General features: G+C 41.1%; 1 protein-coding gene across 1 annotated transcript in view; it reads left to right on the top strand.

Annotated features, from left to right (window-relative positions):
• The window catches only part of LOC123361683 (ABI family member 3 binding protein), a 409,913-nt gene that overhangs the window by 338,191 nt on the left and 54,736 nt on the right, over positions 1–16,986 (top strand). The window contains exons 41-45 of the mRNA XM_045001759.1: positions 250–324; positions 2,543–2,617; positions 6,353–6,427; positions 6,931–6,996; positions 8,496–8,570. Coding sequence (XP_044857694.1) covers positions 250–324; positions 2,543–2,617; positions 6,353–6,427; positions 6,931–6,996; positions 8,496–8,570 — 366 coding nt within the window. The remainder of the gene's footprint in view (positions 1–249; positions 325–2,542; positions 2,618–6,352; positions 6,428–6,930; positions 6,997–8,495; positions 8,571–16,986) is intronic.

Genomic DNA, 16,986 nt, shown 5'->3' with positions numbered 1-16,986 from the left:
CTGTCAAAACTGAGTGGTCCCATTTTCTCAGAGTATCAGAATTTTGGCCACTTTGATCACTATATCAAGTCATCCCACAGTGCAGCACTCTTAATTTTCTTCCTTTTGAGCAGTCATTTTATTGCAGCTTCCAGAAAAACATGAAATTGTTATTGTCTTTATTGCAGACTTTTATTTTCTGTGGGCTAAACATGGCATTGAACTATGATTCCTGAAGAATACAATAATAATCCTGCTCCTTTCTTTCAGCTCCAAAAGAAACACGACTCATTCCATCCAAACCCAAAACATCTGTCAGGCCAGAAGTACTGCAGACTAAACCTGGTAATTGCATTATTTCTGTAATTCAGTATAGAGGCTTACAATTTTTAAAAATGTTATTGTGGCACTAGCTTAGCTACACATGCTGACATTGATTAGTGCCTTGATGATTTTACAAACATGGCATATTGAAAGATGTTGCAATCATTTTATTTAATTGAGCACACAATAGTGAATTGTAAAAGAAGAGGACACTGAAAGGGCTAGCGTGACTTGAATCTCTCCTTGTGGAAAGCAGGTGACAAGTCAGCCATTTGTTCAAGGTCGTTTCATGTTGAATTTAAGTAATATCCAGGGATTGTTTTTAACCCATAGAACCCCTTGATGTGTCTTTGATATATATGCATTTATATCGCGGCCATCATTCTTCTTATGGAAATTATTGTATGAAAGGGAACCATGAATTGGTAAGGCTTTCCTCACCTTTTCAATTATCCTCTGAACTCAGATCTCAGAATCATACTCCAAAAGGGTCCGGTGACACCAACCAAGTTCAGGCCTGCCCAAAAAAAAGATAAGCCTTGTATTGTATTCTGAAGCTCGCAAGACTTTACACAACTGTTCCTCTCTGGAACTTGCAGAGAGTAGAGACTTTCTGCTCTGTTAAACAGGTGCAAACTTAGAATAATGCCATGGACTTCAGTAGGTGTCTTCAGATTTACATGCATCTAACTGAGGGAAGAATCTGGCCAGTGACTGGGTACTTTCTAGATCACTTTATTCTAGACAAAAGGTTGAGTTTGTAGATCTGCATTTTCCCTAAGAGAAGAGAATCTTCTCATCAGTAATAACGACAGGAGAGATGGAAAAACTAGTGGTGACTCAGATACTATTGTGATAGGTGCATTACATGATACAGGTGTACTGTTATAAGAGAGGAGACTCCTGGTTCTTCAGCCTATGGCCACAATCCTTTGTATACAACACTTTGTGTATTTGTGCACAAGAATGAGGGAAAGTTATCCAAATACTTTTGGAATCTTCCAAATATTTTTTAGTTGGATTATAAAATAAGGAAATAAGGAAAACTTTTATGGTGAGTAATGACAGGAGGAAGCAGAGTTCTTAATTTTTCCAAAGTGGTGGCCCCAACCCTAGTCTTTGAATTATCAATTATATTTGCTCTTGAGGCAGACATAGTTGATGATGATATTTTTAATCATTTCCTTTTTCTCAATCCTCTAGCACTGTGAGAGAATGTAATCAACAGCTCTGTTTTTTAGATAATTGTACATTTTTTGTTGTACCTCACAAATAAAAATTGAAACAGATAGTTAATAAAAGAGAAGGTTAACTTTTTAAAGGATGATTTTGAAAGACATCGTATAAGTAACCAAAGTCACTCTTACGGGAGGAATCAGTTGACTAGAGCTATCAGTGATCGCATCAGTGGACATCAGTGTTAGCACAACTGCGAAGAAGCGTGCATGTGAGAAGAGGATGGTGAGGAAATTTAAAATATACAACATATAATAGGAAAAGCATTTTCCCTATACATGTGAATACTTAAGTATTTGAAAAATGAACTTTCTGTAGCAGGCAATTGTTTAATTAAAATGCTATTTTATCTTGTAAAAGAAAAACCTGGTCTTTGATCCTGACCCCGCATACTACTAAGTTGGCCTTTGCTTCTATCCCAAGTGTCGCTGATATTTTATTTCCTACTGTTCCAAAAACAGTGTATCTGAGATCAGTTAACCTTGTAACAGTTCATGTTATTGATGGGTCCAAAGTGACTTTGGGCAATGAGAACTTTTTGCCAGTTTTTTTCATTACCTTTCCCCTCTGCTTTTGGAAGATGACTGAAATTATTCTTTAATCAATAGCTAAAGTTTCCACATTTCTCTCCCTTTTGTTTACTTGTTGGTCATGCTCCAGGGCTCATGCATAATACTGCTTCTGATTTTCCAGTTGGTTTGTTTGCTGTCCTTTCTAGGAACACACATCTCACGCACAAGGCTGGTCCGTCATCTGCAATGCTCTACCATGACCCTCTAATCTTCTGTTGCCTGTCTTACTAATGCTTTGTATCCTCCTAGTTTGAAAGATTATATTTTCAATTAAAGCATGATTTTCAGCCAGGTTTCCAGCACTGAACCTTTTCATTTCTGGACTACACAAACAGAGTTTTAATCCTCCTCCTCATTGAATGTAATTTGTAGCATCTGATTTTAAGAAGACATGAAGTACATTTAATAAGTTCTGATGTTTTCACTTTCAGTTCCAAATGAAACATACCAGATTTCGTTCAAGCCCCAAACTGTTCTAACAACTGAAAATCCACTCTTGAAAACTGGTAACTGATTCGTTTTTCTTAATTCAGTGTTTTGAGATCGTTAACAATCTCTGAAGTGGATGACTGCACTTTGCACTTTAAGGTCAAATGGTGTATACATTATTACCTAGAACACTGTATTCCATGTACAATTTGGTTTTTCTCAGAAACCCAAATACCATATTTTGTGTTTTTGGAGAGGGAGGGGGAGACTCAGAGACTGAGCCAAATTCTGCCCTTGAATGGACATGTGCTGCTCCCATTAGAAAAAAAATTGTGCATGCACATCCAAGAGCAAGATTTGGCTTGGTAAATGCACAAAATGTGCTAATCTCATTTAGTTCTGTACTTGGAACTCAAGGATTCTTCTTTTTCAAGTGATGGTCCCTATGTATATTCCACTGTGGGGTGCAATCTCCTGAAACCAAAAAATTTTTGCTAGCAGTTTCTATTAGTCTGCACCTGCACCCTTCTCCTTGTGCTCTGGAATTCCAAGACCTATGAAGGAGGGTTGCTGATGCACTCCAGATCCCCCCTCATAAACTCCTCAACTTTCTGCGGAACCTGGGGCCTACCAAGTTGGTGGCAATCCTCATTAATGACTCCATCTTAGAACCTGCCAAGGTAGTCTGGCATACCCCACTCATATATTCCCCTGCTCCAAAAAGGACAGAAAAGAAGTACTTTGTATCAGTCTAGGGAGCAGAATTTTTATTTACACACCTTGCTCCAAACTCCTTCATAGTCCAAGCAGTCACTGAAAGATACAGACAACATCAACCAAGATCCACCCCCTTCTGATAAGGAAGGTAAATCTCTGAACTTATTTGGGAGAAAATTTTTACTTCAACTAGCCTGCATTTCTGCATAGCAAATTGCCAGGCATTAATGTCTAAATGTCTAAGTTCACAGAATTTACTAACCAGCTCCTGCAGTAGGATAGAGTGCAGTTCCAAGTACTCATTGAGGAAGGTAAATTGATTACCAGATCATTCCTCCCAGCATCAGTTGATGTAGCGGACATGCCTTCCAATTGATGGTGTTGGCTATTGTCAGGTGTAGAGTGTCATGGCTTCAGTCCTCAGAGAAGTCCAATCTACAGTGGAGGATTTTACATTTGAAGACAACAGTCTGTTCAGTGAGAAGGCTGATAATTCATTACACTCATTGAAGGACTCAAAGGCAACCCTCTGCTCTCTGGGGATCTACACTCCAGTGCCATGGAGGAAATTCCACAGGCCTCAATGGTATAAGCAGTGACTGGCACCTCACCCCTTTTATCTTTAGAGGGGCTATGAACCACCATGGGAATGACAGAGGGTGCAGCAGAGCAAGCAAACATTCTCCCCTCTTCCTCCATCCAAAGCCAACCTGCTGCTAAGAAACACTTTTGACAGGAGCAAATCATTCCAGATGCCATGTCGGTCCTCCTAGATTTCTTGTAAACAATTTGGTGGCCATGTAGCTTATTTCTCCCATGCTTGGCAGATGGTAATGACCGACACATGCATTCTTGACATCATTCAGACGGGCTACACTATAGAATTAATCTCCCCTCTCCCATCAAAACCCCTTCTCTACCTTTCTTCAGGAACCACTCTCACAAGAGATTGTTCATTCAAGAAGTGGAATCACATCTTCATCAGGAACCATAAAGCTGGTACCCCCTCAACACTGGGCAAAGGGTATTTACTCAAAATACTTTCTCATCCCCCCCCCCCAAAAAGGGGGGGGATGGAGACTCAGATCGCAAACAGCTCAGTGCTGCAAACTGAAGTTCAGGATGGTCACCTGGGCTTCAGAACCTTCCGGTCAGGTCAGAACCTTCTCTCCTGTGATGAAGCCTCAGTCAGTTCCTCTCAGCATTAACAAGGCTTCCATTTAACCCCCTGGCCTCATGCTGTTTGGCCCACCTATCTGTAAAGGTTGCCTTTCTGGGTGCCATCACCTCAGCTAGAAGATGAGGTGAGCTGGGGGTCCTTATGGCTGATCTGCTGTATACAATCTTCCAAAAGGGCAATGTTTCTTTAAGACTTCACCCTAAATTTATTCCTAAAATAACCCTGGATTTCCATCTGAATCAAACAATTTACTTACCTGTTTTCTTCCCAGAACCACATGTCACCAGTGAGGACATGATACTTCATTCTCTAGATATCCACCAGGCTCTCGCATTCTACCTACAAAGAAGATATTGCCTAGACTCTTTGTCCTTTGCAGAATGGTTGAGAGAGGAAGTGATCTTTTCCCAAAGACTTTCAAAGTGGATACGAAGCTGCTTATGCTGTGTTGCGAGTTAACGGCCATCCTCCCCCCAGATGTGCGAACCCACTCAACTAGGGCCAAGGCTGCTTTGATACCCTCATTTTGTGATGGTCCCCTTACTGAAATCTGTAAAGCAGCAACATGGGGTTCTGTCCATACCTTCATGAGAGACACATCCAGATACAAGTTTCAACAACTAATGCATCTTCCAGCACAGCAGTCTTCCAGTCATTGGTACCACAGAAGTCCTCTGCACCCTCCTCAATGAATACTGCTTGTCAGTCACCCACAGTGGAATACACATAGGGATTATCACTCTAATAAGAAAGAGAAATTACTGGTAATTAGGAATTGGAGTGCTTCGAGATATGTTGTCCTTATATGTATTCCACTACCTGCCCTCCTTTCCCTCTGCTTTGGTACCTTTGCACATGATTCATGGTGGAGAAGGAACTAGAGATGCAGTCAGTCTGCACTGCCTCTTATGTTCTCAGTTCAGAGCACGAGGCAGAGAAGGGCACAGGCAAAAAATCTTCTGGTCTCAGACAGATGGAGTGCATGCATACCTCACAGTGGAGTGGAAATAGGGACTACACATCTTGAAGAAGTCTAGTTATTGTACAAGACTGAGAAAGACGTTATTTACCATGTGATACTTTTCATTGGCATTCTGTGGGATAGAGTTTAAATAATTCAAATTATCCAGATTAATCATGACTTCTCCCTTTTTCGTAACTATATAGCCCTGCATACACATAGCTCCTGTGAACCTCAGTGGGAGTTACGTGTGCATAAGGGCCACCTTATTGATTGAGAAGACACAAAAAGATAGCTGAGTGCATATTTCAGACAATGAATACAGGGACTTTCAGAAACCAATTTTCAGAATTTCATCTCATTCCATGTTTTTAGTCAAGTACATGAAACTTGCAGGGAATGTTGCTGTTTTTAAAAAAAAATGAGGAAAATGTGTCTGTTTTTACCAAATCTTGTGGGGGAATATTCCTAACATGAAAGTTGATATTTCCCCCATGGAGCATTTACTTTGTACAGAAATAAAGTATCTTTAATCAAAATCTATCATCTGCCTCAAAGTGATCATATGAAGTTTAATGCATTTATGTTACTTCTTTGTGTTTTGTTTCTCAGATGGATAGTGTTACAGAAGTGCAAAGTATTAATATACTCAGCCATCTTTCAGATGTGATATCTGATCTAAGCCTCTAACAGTTTTTCCAAGTTGAGCAATGACATTCTGTCTGCTTAAACGTTTCCTCTGTAGTTTCATATGAATAAGATTTTATTCTTCATTTAGACTCTTACAAAAACTATTATATGGTGTTGCTAACACAGAATGGCTACTAAGTTCAGCAGCCAAATGACAAACTCTGCTTATGGTGCAAAGAACTGTAGAGACTATTAGACTGTATTTTGGGTGTAAGATGACAGTAACTATCTCAGCTGTTACTAATTTCTGTTTTACATTTACAGCTTCCTATGTGATTCATACAGAAACCATTAAACCTAAAATATCAAAACCATTTGGCAAAACAGAGGCAACCCTGGGTAATGGCCAACACTTCACATTTTTAAACTTGATGCTGTCACTGCATTTCACCAGCCCATGCTCTCATTGCTTTGAATGTCTTCATTTTGCTTGCAGATGTCGTCTCTTGAGTGATGCTGAAAACTTTCACACCTTTATCTGGAATACTTAACTCTTTGGTTTTTTTTACAGAAGCTAATTACATTTCTTAAGGCCACAGACACCCTGCAGAACTGACTCTTTATCCATACTCAATTGTGTAACTGAGTGTAAAATAATTGATGTCTTCTCCTCTTAAAACTAAGCATGAATGTAGCCAGCCAGACTCTACAGACTGGCTACAGTTAACTTCTGAGTCCTAAACAAACTAGCACAGGCTTTCAATGTGCAGCTAAATTAATATGTTGAAAATTACAGAATTGGTACATGCTCATTTTACTTCAATGCACTGACAGGTCTGTTTTCCTTGATCATTGCTATTCCTCACAACCCTGGCACTTAAACTTCAGTGTGTCTCTTTCAGCCCCACATAAAGTGCGTCTCACTTCTGCAAGACCCAAGATATTTGATAAGCCACAGACCAGACCTGGTAATTAAATATTCTTTTAAAATATCCTTATTTAATCAGCTTCGCTTACTTTTAGCTGTATCTTTTAAATATTGCTGTGAAGTAGTTAGTATTTTCTTTTCTGTTGAGTAGGTCTATTGATGTAGTCTTTCCATTGCTGATTTTATCTATTTTATTGAGAAATTTTTTGAATCAGATAAACTTTCAAAGAGCTGGTTTCTAATTTTTTTTCCATTTGAAAAAAATGTTTCATTATTTCCAACTTGTATAGAAGCTGTTGACACAGCTAATGCATAGCATAATCTAGAAAGTACCTTATAATGCTTCTTAACCAACAGTAGTAACCAGCAGGGCCGGCTCTACATATTCGGTCGCCACAGCAGTCATGCGCGGGAGACGCCCCGGAGCCCCGGTAGCAGCGGACCTCCCGCTGGCTTGACTGGTGAGGGTCCACTAGTCGTGCGGCTCAGCTGAACCTCCCGCAGCTGTGGACGGTTGGCTAGTCCGGCAGCTTCGGTTGAGCTGCCGCAGGCACGCCTGCAGGAGGTCCAGCCGAGCCGCGCGATCAGCGAACCGTCTGCAGTCATGCCTGCGGGAGGTCCACTGGAGCCGCGGGAGGAGCGCCCCCTCCGCAGTCATGCCTGCGGCAGGTCCGGTCGTCCTGGGGCTCCGGTGGACCTCCCGCAGGCATGACTGCGGCAGGTCCGCCGGCCCAATCTGCCGCCCCTGCCGGCAAATGCCACCCCACGCGCATGCTTGTCGCGCTGGGGTCTGGAGCCGGCCCTGGTAACCAGGGCTCCCATATTCTCTGATAAATTCAGTTTACATATCATGTCAGACTCTCAATTTCTGCAATGCATTATGCTAACTTCTGTGACACATTGAGCCATTTCACAACACTGATTTTGAAGCAGAATTCACTGTTGAAATAAATAAATGCGGAGTTTTGCTTAAGAATTAGTGGCACAATATGGTTCACTGAAATTTCTGCAGCATCTTCAAGTAAATTCAAAGACCAAAATTTTTATTTAATTAAATATGCAAATAAGTAATAGAAACAGTACATTATTTCTTCTGTGGTCCTTGTTGATGTTAAATTTAATACAAATCTCGGTTTTAAATTTTTTTAAATTACCCTAGAACTTCAATTTTCAACATGTTCCACAGTTTTGTGAGAGCAGTTGGGACTTTGCTCACATAAATGTTTATTATTTGTTCAATGAGAGCTTGTATTGTGCCATCAAATTCTGCAATTGGTGGATTCTGCAACCATACCCTCTTGGTAGTTTCTGTTTTTAAAAAATGTTTGCATACATTCAGATAAAATGGTTTTTGAAGACCCAATTTGGGGACTAAAATAGCATGTTTTTTTTAAAAATCAAATGCATGAGACACAATACCATTATTACATCATTTCCTCTCTAACCAATAGGGAATTCAGTTTGCAGTGGCCTGGCTATCCGTGTTTTCTTTTTTTAATTAAAAACTGTCTGAGCAATTTAGTATTATTGTCTCTGCAGCACTAAACAAGACAACACCAGGACCTGGTAGAACAAAAACTGCTGGAGTGATGAGATGGGGTGGGACACCAACAGGTAATACTTACAGATATGCTTTCTCTGCAATATTTTTGAGTGCGTCAGTAAAAAGCCAGGAGTGTACCTGTTCAATCCATCTAGATTTCTCTGAATTCATGTTTTACCCAGTTTTACTTAGTTATGAGAGTGAATTCTCTCACTGGAATACTATAATTCATTTACTGTTTTCTGATCATGTTATGGTGCTTAGTTTATGCCTATCATGACTGAGCATCACTATAAAAAGCATATATATATATATTCACTACTGTTTTATATATGGTCCATTTATAGCTTCAAATTGAGCTAACTGGATGTTAACAAGAACCACAATTACAGTCGTGGGGGTCCAAGCTGGGATCAAGTTCTAAGGGTATGATGAGGAAACAGTTTCATGAACCACCACTGCCCTCAGCCATTTAATCATATTACTGTCGTTGTTTCAGTCTTAATTGGTACTTGGAATGTCCTCTTGTAACTCGAAAGGAAATGTCACTGATGATGATGATGATAATGGTTAGCTACTATTTGAATACAGTTTTTCAACCATTTGTGCACCTGCCTTATAGCAATTTAATTTAGACCACATTTCCCTAGTTTCTGTATGAAAATGTCATGTGGAACTGTGTCAAAAGCCTTACGAAAATTACTATATATCATGTCTACTTCTTCCCTCCATCCACTAGGCCAAAAGGAAATTAGATTGTTTTGGTGTGATAGGTCTTGACAAAGCTGTTACTTATCACCCTATTAACCTAAGGGTTTTAACAAATTGATTATTTAATCATTTGTTCCAGTATCATAGAATCATAGAATCTCAGGGTTGGAAGGGACCTCAGGAGGTCATCTAGTCCAACCCCCTGCTCAAAGCAGGACCAATCCCCAACTAAATCATCCCAGCCAGGGCTTTGTCAAGCCTGACCTTAAAAACCTCTAAGGAAGGAGATTCCACCACCTCCCTAAGTAACCTATTCCAGTGCTTCACCACCCTCCTAGTGAAAAAGTTTTTCCTAATATCCAACCTACACCTCCCCCACTGCAACTTGAGACCATTACTCCTTGTTCTGTCATCTGCTACCACTGAGAACAGTCTAGATCCATCCTCTTTAGAACCCCCTTTCAGGTAGTTGAAAGCAGCTATTAAATCCCCCCTCATTCTTCCCTTCTGCAGACTAAACAATCCCAGTTCCCTCAGCCTCTCCTCGTAAGTCATGTGCTCCAGCCCCCTAATCATTTTTGTTGTCCTCCGCTGGACTCGTTCCAATTTTTCCACATCCTTCTTGTAGTTTGGGGCCCAAAACTGGACACAGTACTCCAGATGAGGCCTCATCAATGCCGAATAGAGGGGAATGATCACGTCCCTCAATCTGTTGGCAATGCCCCTACTTATACAGCCCAAAATGCCATTAGCCTTCTTGGCAATGGGGCACACTCTGGACTCATATCCAGCTTCTCGTCCACTGTAACCCCTAGGTCCTTTTCTGCAGAACTGCTGCCTAGCCACTCGGTCCCTAGTCTGTAGCGGTGCATGGGGTTCTTCCGTCCTAAGTGCAGGACTCTGCACTTATCCTTGTTGAACCTCATCAGGTTTCTTTTGGCCCAATCCTCTAATTTGTCTAGGTCCCTCTGTATCCTATCCCTACCCTCCAGCGTATCTACCACTCCTCCTAGTTTAGTGTCATCTGCAAACTTGCTGAGGGTGCAATCCATGCCATCGTCCAGATCATTAATGAAGATATTGAACAAAACTGGCCTCAGGACCGACCCTTGAGGCACTCCACTTGATACCGGCTGCCAACTAGACATGGAGCCATTGATCACTACCCTTTGAGCCCGACGATGTAGCCAGCTTTCTATCCACCTTATAGTCCATTCATCCAGCCCATACTTTTTTAACTTGCTGGCAAGAATACTCTGGGAGACCGTATCAAAAGCTTTCCAAAATCAAGGCATAACACATCCACTGCCTTCTCCTCATCCACAGAGCCAGTTATCTTGTCATAGAAGGCAATTAGATTAGTCAGACATGACTTGCCCTTGGTGAATCCATGCTGATTGTTCCTGATCACTTTCCTCTCCTCTAAGTGCTTCAGAATTGATTCTTTGAGGACCTGCTCCATGATTTTTCCAGGGACTGAGGTGAGGCTGACTGGCCTGTAGTTCCCCAGATCCTCCTTCCCATTTTAAAAGATGGGCACTACATTAGCCTTTTTCCAGTCATCCGGGACCTCCCCCTACCACCATGAGTTTTCAAAGATAATGGCCAATGGCTCTGCAATCACATCTGCCAACTCCTTTAGCACCCTCAGATGCAGTGCAGAACTTCCAGGTATTGACATTGGCTGACTGGTCTATAATTCCCTGGGTCCTCTTTGCTCCCTTTTATAAAGATAGGTACTATGTTTGCCCTTCTGTAGTCTTCTGGGACCTCACCTGACCTCCAGGAGTTCTCAGAGATAATTCCTAACAATTCCTAGATTGGTTCAGCTAGTTTCTTAAATACCCTGGGTTAAATTTCATCAGATCCTGACAACTTAAATACATATAACTCATCTAAATATTCTTTAGCCTGTTCTTTTCCTAATCTGGCTTGTATTCCTTCCTTGCGTGTTCTTATCAATTATGTTAGGCATCTGGTCATAATTAACCTCTTTAGTGAACATTGAAGCAAATTAAGGATTAAACACCTTAGAGGCTGCTTGCTGTCATCTGTTATTAGCTCTCCTTCCCAACGAAGTGATGAACCTGCTCTTTTCTTCATTTTTTTCATGCTGCTAATAGTATGTATAGAACCTCTTCTTATTGCGCTTTATGTCCCTTGTTAGGTGTGACTCATTTCGTGCCTTAGCCTTTTTGATTTTGTCCCAACATTCTTGTGCTGTTCTTTTGTATTCATCCATAGCAATTTGTCCATGTTTCCACATCTTGTAGGATTCCTTTTTTATTTTAGGTCATTAAATTGCTGCTGATGGAGCCATTTTGGCTCCTATTATTTCTTTTTTCCTTCGCATTAGGATAATTTGCAGTTCGGCCCTTAGTATTGTCTCTTTTAGAAACTGCCAGCTCTCCTGAATGCCTTTTTCCCTTAGATTTTCTTCCTATGGGACCTTATCTACCAGTTCTCTGAGTTTGTTAAAGTCTGCTTTTTTAAAGTCCATTATCCTTATTATGCTGCTCTTACTCTTTCCTTTCCTTAAAAACATGAAACCTATCATTTCATAATTACTTTCAGCCACATTGCTTTCTACCTTCAGATTTGTACCGATCCCTCCTTGTTAAATTAAATCTAAAATGCTACCCCCTGGTTACTTCCTCCACCTTCTGAAACAAGAAGTTGTCCCCACTACAGTCTAAGAACTTAACAGCAATTATGTTTTGCCATATTACTTTTCCAACAGATGTCTGGGTAGTTAAAGTCCCCCATTACTACTATTCGTTCTAGAAATGCCTCATCCACCTCTTCCTCTTGATTTGGTTGTCTGTGGTAGACCTCTACCATGACATCATCTTGTTTTTCTTTCCCTTTTATCTTTACACAGAGACTTTCAACTAGTCTGCCTCTCAGTTTTTTGTGGACCTCAGAACAAGAATATATATTCTCGATGTATAATGCAAGCACCTCCTCCCTGCCTGTCCTTCCTGAACAAACTATACCCCTTTACCAATATTTCAGTCATGAGATTTACCCCACCAAGTCTCAGTGATGCTAATTAAGTCATAGTTTACCTGGTGTACCAAGATTTCCAGTTCTTCCTATTTACTTCCCATGCTGCTTGCATTTGTGTATAGACATCTAAGATGTTGAGCACATTCCCCCATTAAATTCCCTTTTATTGATTCTATGATCCTATTGTAATTTTCCATTTCTCCTCTAAATATCTAGCCCTTAGCTGAGGTCATCTTTTGTGTCCTTCAGATGAATATGGACAAAAGCTAATTAAATCAGTAATATAAATATAGCAGTTTTATGTATTTAATATAGTTTGCTATATTAACTCTCTTTTCAAAGTACTATTTAAGTATTCTATAAGCCACTGCATTTAAATGTGCAACATTTAGGCCACGATAGTTATTCTGGTAGTGCCAGTCAGGGCCTAAATGTTGGATGTTTAAATGCAGGGCTTGTACAGTACTTTATAAAGCCTTTTGACATTGCATAATTTTTCTCCCCTGAACAACAGTGCAGTTACTGAAGAACCCTGGCTAGTCTGTCATTCTAATACCAGCTGGGCTCTTCTTCTTTCTCCTTCCTTGCTGGTAGTGTTCTTGGACTGTGCTCCAGTTCTTCTTTGTCATTGACTTGTGGCATCAGTGCCAAGATATGTTGCCCCATGCAGAGTGTGCTTGGCAGCTGGAGGATCCAGATGCTAACCTGTGGAATGTGTTTTTCCAGCAGCAGCATATGAGACTGTGCTGGCTTCCTGGCTGGCTTTTTTCGGCCTTTTGGCTGGTTGCATTCTTGGCTCTGGTGCCAGGTGTTAAACTGACTGTGGGAATGGGACCCAGACAGCATCCTTTTGAATAACTTTTTTTGAATTCTTTTCCTAATGTGAGGCAACATTTTCTATAATTTTCTTTGAATTTGATTCCCTGCTTATTTGTCTTAACCTACAAAGCTTGTGTCATAATGGAAAAAGTGATTTTCTTAATGCCTCATTTATATTTATTTGATCCTGACAATTTAAAGCACTGCACAATGTACTAGCATGGTATATTTGTTGTTGTCAACAACTCTCCTACAAAGTAGCATTCTCCTTGTGCAGGAACTGAATGGGCTGCTTCTGTCACAGTAGCCACTCACTGTATGTGCTGCCCTTTTTCCCCCCACCTTTAAAACTAGAGCTGTGTGCTCAGGCTCTACAGGACTCAAGTGTTTAGGTAGTTTAGTTAGTCATTTCATAAACTCACCCCACCCCATCCGCTGGCAAAAGCCATTTATGTTATGAAAATGAAGTGAGATTTGGTGGTCTTGTGGTATTTCTGCTTTTGGGGTGGGGGTTGCTAGCTATTGTGTTATTCCAGGCTGCATGAGTGTTTCCAGGAGGCATGATTAAAGTCAGAGAAAAATATAAACACACACGCAAATACTGTCAGCCACACACATCCCTATTCAAAAGTTTGGGTGAATGTGCTGAGAAGAAATTCTCCTGATAAACCATTACACTAGACTGATAGATACCATGACAAACAGCATGGTGTTGGGTAGTCCAAATACCACTAAATCCTTGAAGTAATGAACAAAACCACACTGACTTGCAACTTTGAACTCCATTTAATCAGGCAACAGGGAAAACAGAACAACCATATCAGTGTTGTGGCTCTGTTAGCCTTTCTCCTGGAAACCCTGGATTTATTTTTCCATACTGCCTAATTAAATATCATTTAAGTTGTCATATAAGATCGGCTTGTTTTCTTCAAGATGGCCTAATTTAGCTGTGTTTGGCATAGTGGGCAGTTCAATGGTTTTGTCAATGTGCCTACACATTGTATTGATTATTTAGCTCTGGGATAGCATAGTAAACTAGAACATACTTCCCCTATGTCTCACGGTGTGCAGCATATTTTTCTGTTTCAGACAGATATTGAACTGTGTGATCTTTACTCACACAGACAGAGCCATCCCTTGGGTAGGGCAAATCGAGGCAACCGCTCCAGGCCCCGCGCTTTGGGGGGCCCCATGGGCCGGTGCAATTGCCCAGCGCAGTTGGTCCTGGAAGACATAGGCAAGGGAACTAGGTGTGCAGGGGATGCTGCAGCCCCCTCCATGCAACCAGGGTCTTGGCTGCTGTCCCACACAACCGGGACTCTACCCAGTCGCCGATGCAGAGCGGGGCCTCCAAGCCGGTGGGGACTGATTTGTCCTGGGCCCCGCACCCTCTAGGGATGCCTGCACACAGACCCGTCAATGGATCTCGTGCCTGACCTGTAGCACCATTCTGAGTCCTCTACTGTGTGAGAGTTAGTTCACATATATCCATTGCTTTGATCATGTAAAGAATTATTTCAGTGTTATAAATCTGAAAGTAGACTGCAATCACATCAGTTATATGGGGTGGCTTTGAGAGGCAATGCAGTTTTGTGACAGGATACCAGACTAAGAATTAAGAGACCCGGGTTCTAATCCCAGCTCTGTCACTGATTCATTGTGTGACCTTGGGTGCGTCGCTTTACACTTCAGAGCTCCAGTTTCCCTATCTGTAAAATGGGAGTAATAATTCTGAGCCACCTTTGTAGAGTGCTTTGAAATCTAAAGAATATGCATTGTCCAAACCCATCTCCTTTTATAACTAAATCAGAATTTGAGAGAAATCATACCTTCCTAGGTGTGAGGATTACTGGATGATAATGACAGGTTTCAGAGTAGCAGCCGTGTTAGTCTGTATCCGCAAAAAGAACAGGAGTACTTGTGGCACCTTAGAGACTAACAAATTTATTTCAGCATAAGCTTTCGTGGGCTACAGCTCACTTCTTCAGATGCATAGAATGGAACACACAGACAGGAGATATTTATACATACAGAGAACATGAAAAGGTGAAAGTATGCATACCAACTGGAAGAGTCCAATCAATTGAGATGAGCTCCTGCTGACGATAGCTCATCTCAGTTGATTGAACTCTTCCAGTTGGTATGCGTACTTCCACCTTTTCATGTTCTCTGTATGTATAAATATCTCCTGTCTGTGTGTTCCATTCTATGCATCTGAAGAAGTGAGCTGTAACCCACGAAAGTTTATGCTGAAATAAATTTGTTAGTCTCAAAGGTGCCACAAGTACTCCTGGATGATCATGATAATTTACAGGAGGTTCAATAGGTCAGCCAGAAATTTAAATACTGGGGAATGTGTGTATATATATCAGTTAATTTGGGAAATGAAATGCATCATTTGTTAATTGTCTAAGAGTAAAATTATGCTGTGTGTGAGTATGACTTAAGATATCTAATATAATCAGAAAGTAATGAGCACTCTGAGAACCAGCAGAATGTCAAGAGAGTAACAGATCTACCTTCTGTTTGGGCAACGAACAAGAGTTTTCTTTGGAGATATTGTCAGTAAATGTTAGTTTTATTAACCTCAAATATTGAAATTCTGAGATTGTGAAGTTGCTTTTTTAGTTCAAACTACCCAGAAACCCACTGGCAGAAGATGAGAAAGCAGGTGAGAACTTGAGGATTGAGACAGGATTTTTCAAAAACTAAACAGGAAAGCCAACCAGTGGAAAGTATGGATATTGGCTGAATAGATCACATCCAGTCGTGCCTTGCAAGTTTTTATTGAAAATTAGGGATGACTAACCAACACTGAGTGTCAAATTGTATTTTTTTAGTCGCTAAATCCTTTTTGGGAGGTAAGGATGGAGGCATGCAGCAGTGGGAGTACCCAGAAGAATTCTATTTGACTCAGTCACTCTCAGATGTAAACATGCTCTATACTTGCAGGGAAAACAGGCCTGAGAACACAAAACCCAGATCTGGATTTTGAACTTCCTGAAGTTCAGAGTCAATTGGATTCAGGGTTTTGGTTTGAGCCATTTCCAGTTTGTGGATCTGTATGTGATTGAGTGGCAATGTAACTCAGTGTAGAGGACTGAAGTCAGGTGGGGTCATTCTTAATGAAATACACTGAAGATGAATATATTGTTCTCCTCCTAACTCTCCTGGCAGCTGCTCTTCTCTCTCCTCAGAAGAAAGAGGCTCCTCCTACAATTCCTCATGACCTCTGCCCCCACACCCCTATTCCAGTGCCACTGCTTCCTCCACACCAGTTCCCTCTGCTCCTTCAAAAAAAAAGTGCTTAAGTGGTACATAGACCTTGTGTTTCCCCTCTGCATAGAGATGAATTTCATCCTAAAGTAGTGGGTACAGCTTAGACAGTGGAGAAAATTGCAGTGGTTTTTGCTGAGACTAGATTTGTTATTGTTTCATGCATTGTTACCAAATACCATATACATTAGCAGAAGATGTTTATAATCATATTAGTTCTTGACAACAAGTGTTCTGAAGAAGGGTCTTTTTAGCCTGAAAGCATAGAATTTTATTTATCCAATATAATGTTGCATTAACTTTTTATATATATTGTGACAAAGTTGCTCCTCTGCCTTGTTGGGTCCTGCGCTTATTGGCGGATTTGCTAACCTCACAGATTCACAGCAGCCCTCAGTTTCGCTACTTTTGTAGTGGCTCAAATCTGCCGTTCACTCAGCTAACCTCATCACTGTCCAGCATGGGGAAAGGGAGAAGAACAATCCCCGCACTCTGCTGACCCACCTAGTGGGTCAGGGGACAGGCCAGGGACCTTCTCCTCTGGTGGGACCCATAGTCCAAGTAAATGCCTCTTATATCAAACAGGGAGTTGGAGGGATGGGGGGAACCCGGGCCTGCCCTCTACTCCAGGTTCCAGCTCAGGGCCCTGTGGATAGCAACATGTTATCCAAA

Source organism: Mauremys mutica, chromosome 1 (assembly GCF_020497125.1).
Source record: "Mauremys mutica isolate MM-2020 ecotype Southern chromosome 1, ASM2049712v1, whole genome shotgun sequence".
NCBI classification, from domain to species: Eukaryota; Metazoa; Chordata; order Testudines; family Geoemydidae; genus Mauremys; species Mauremys mutica.
This window is presented reverse-complemented; position numbering and strand designations above follow the sequence as displayed.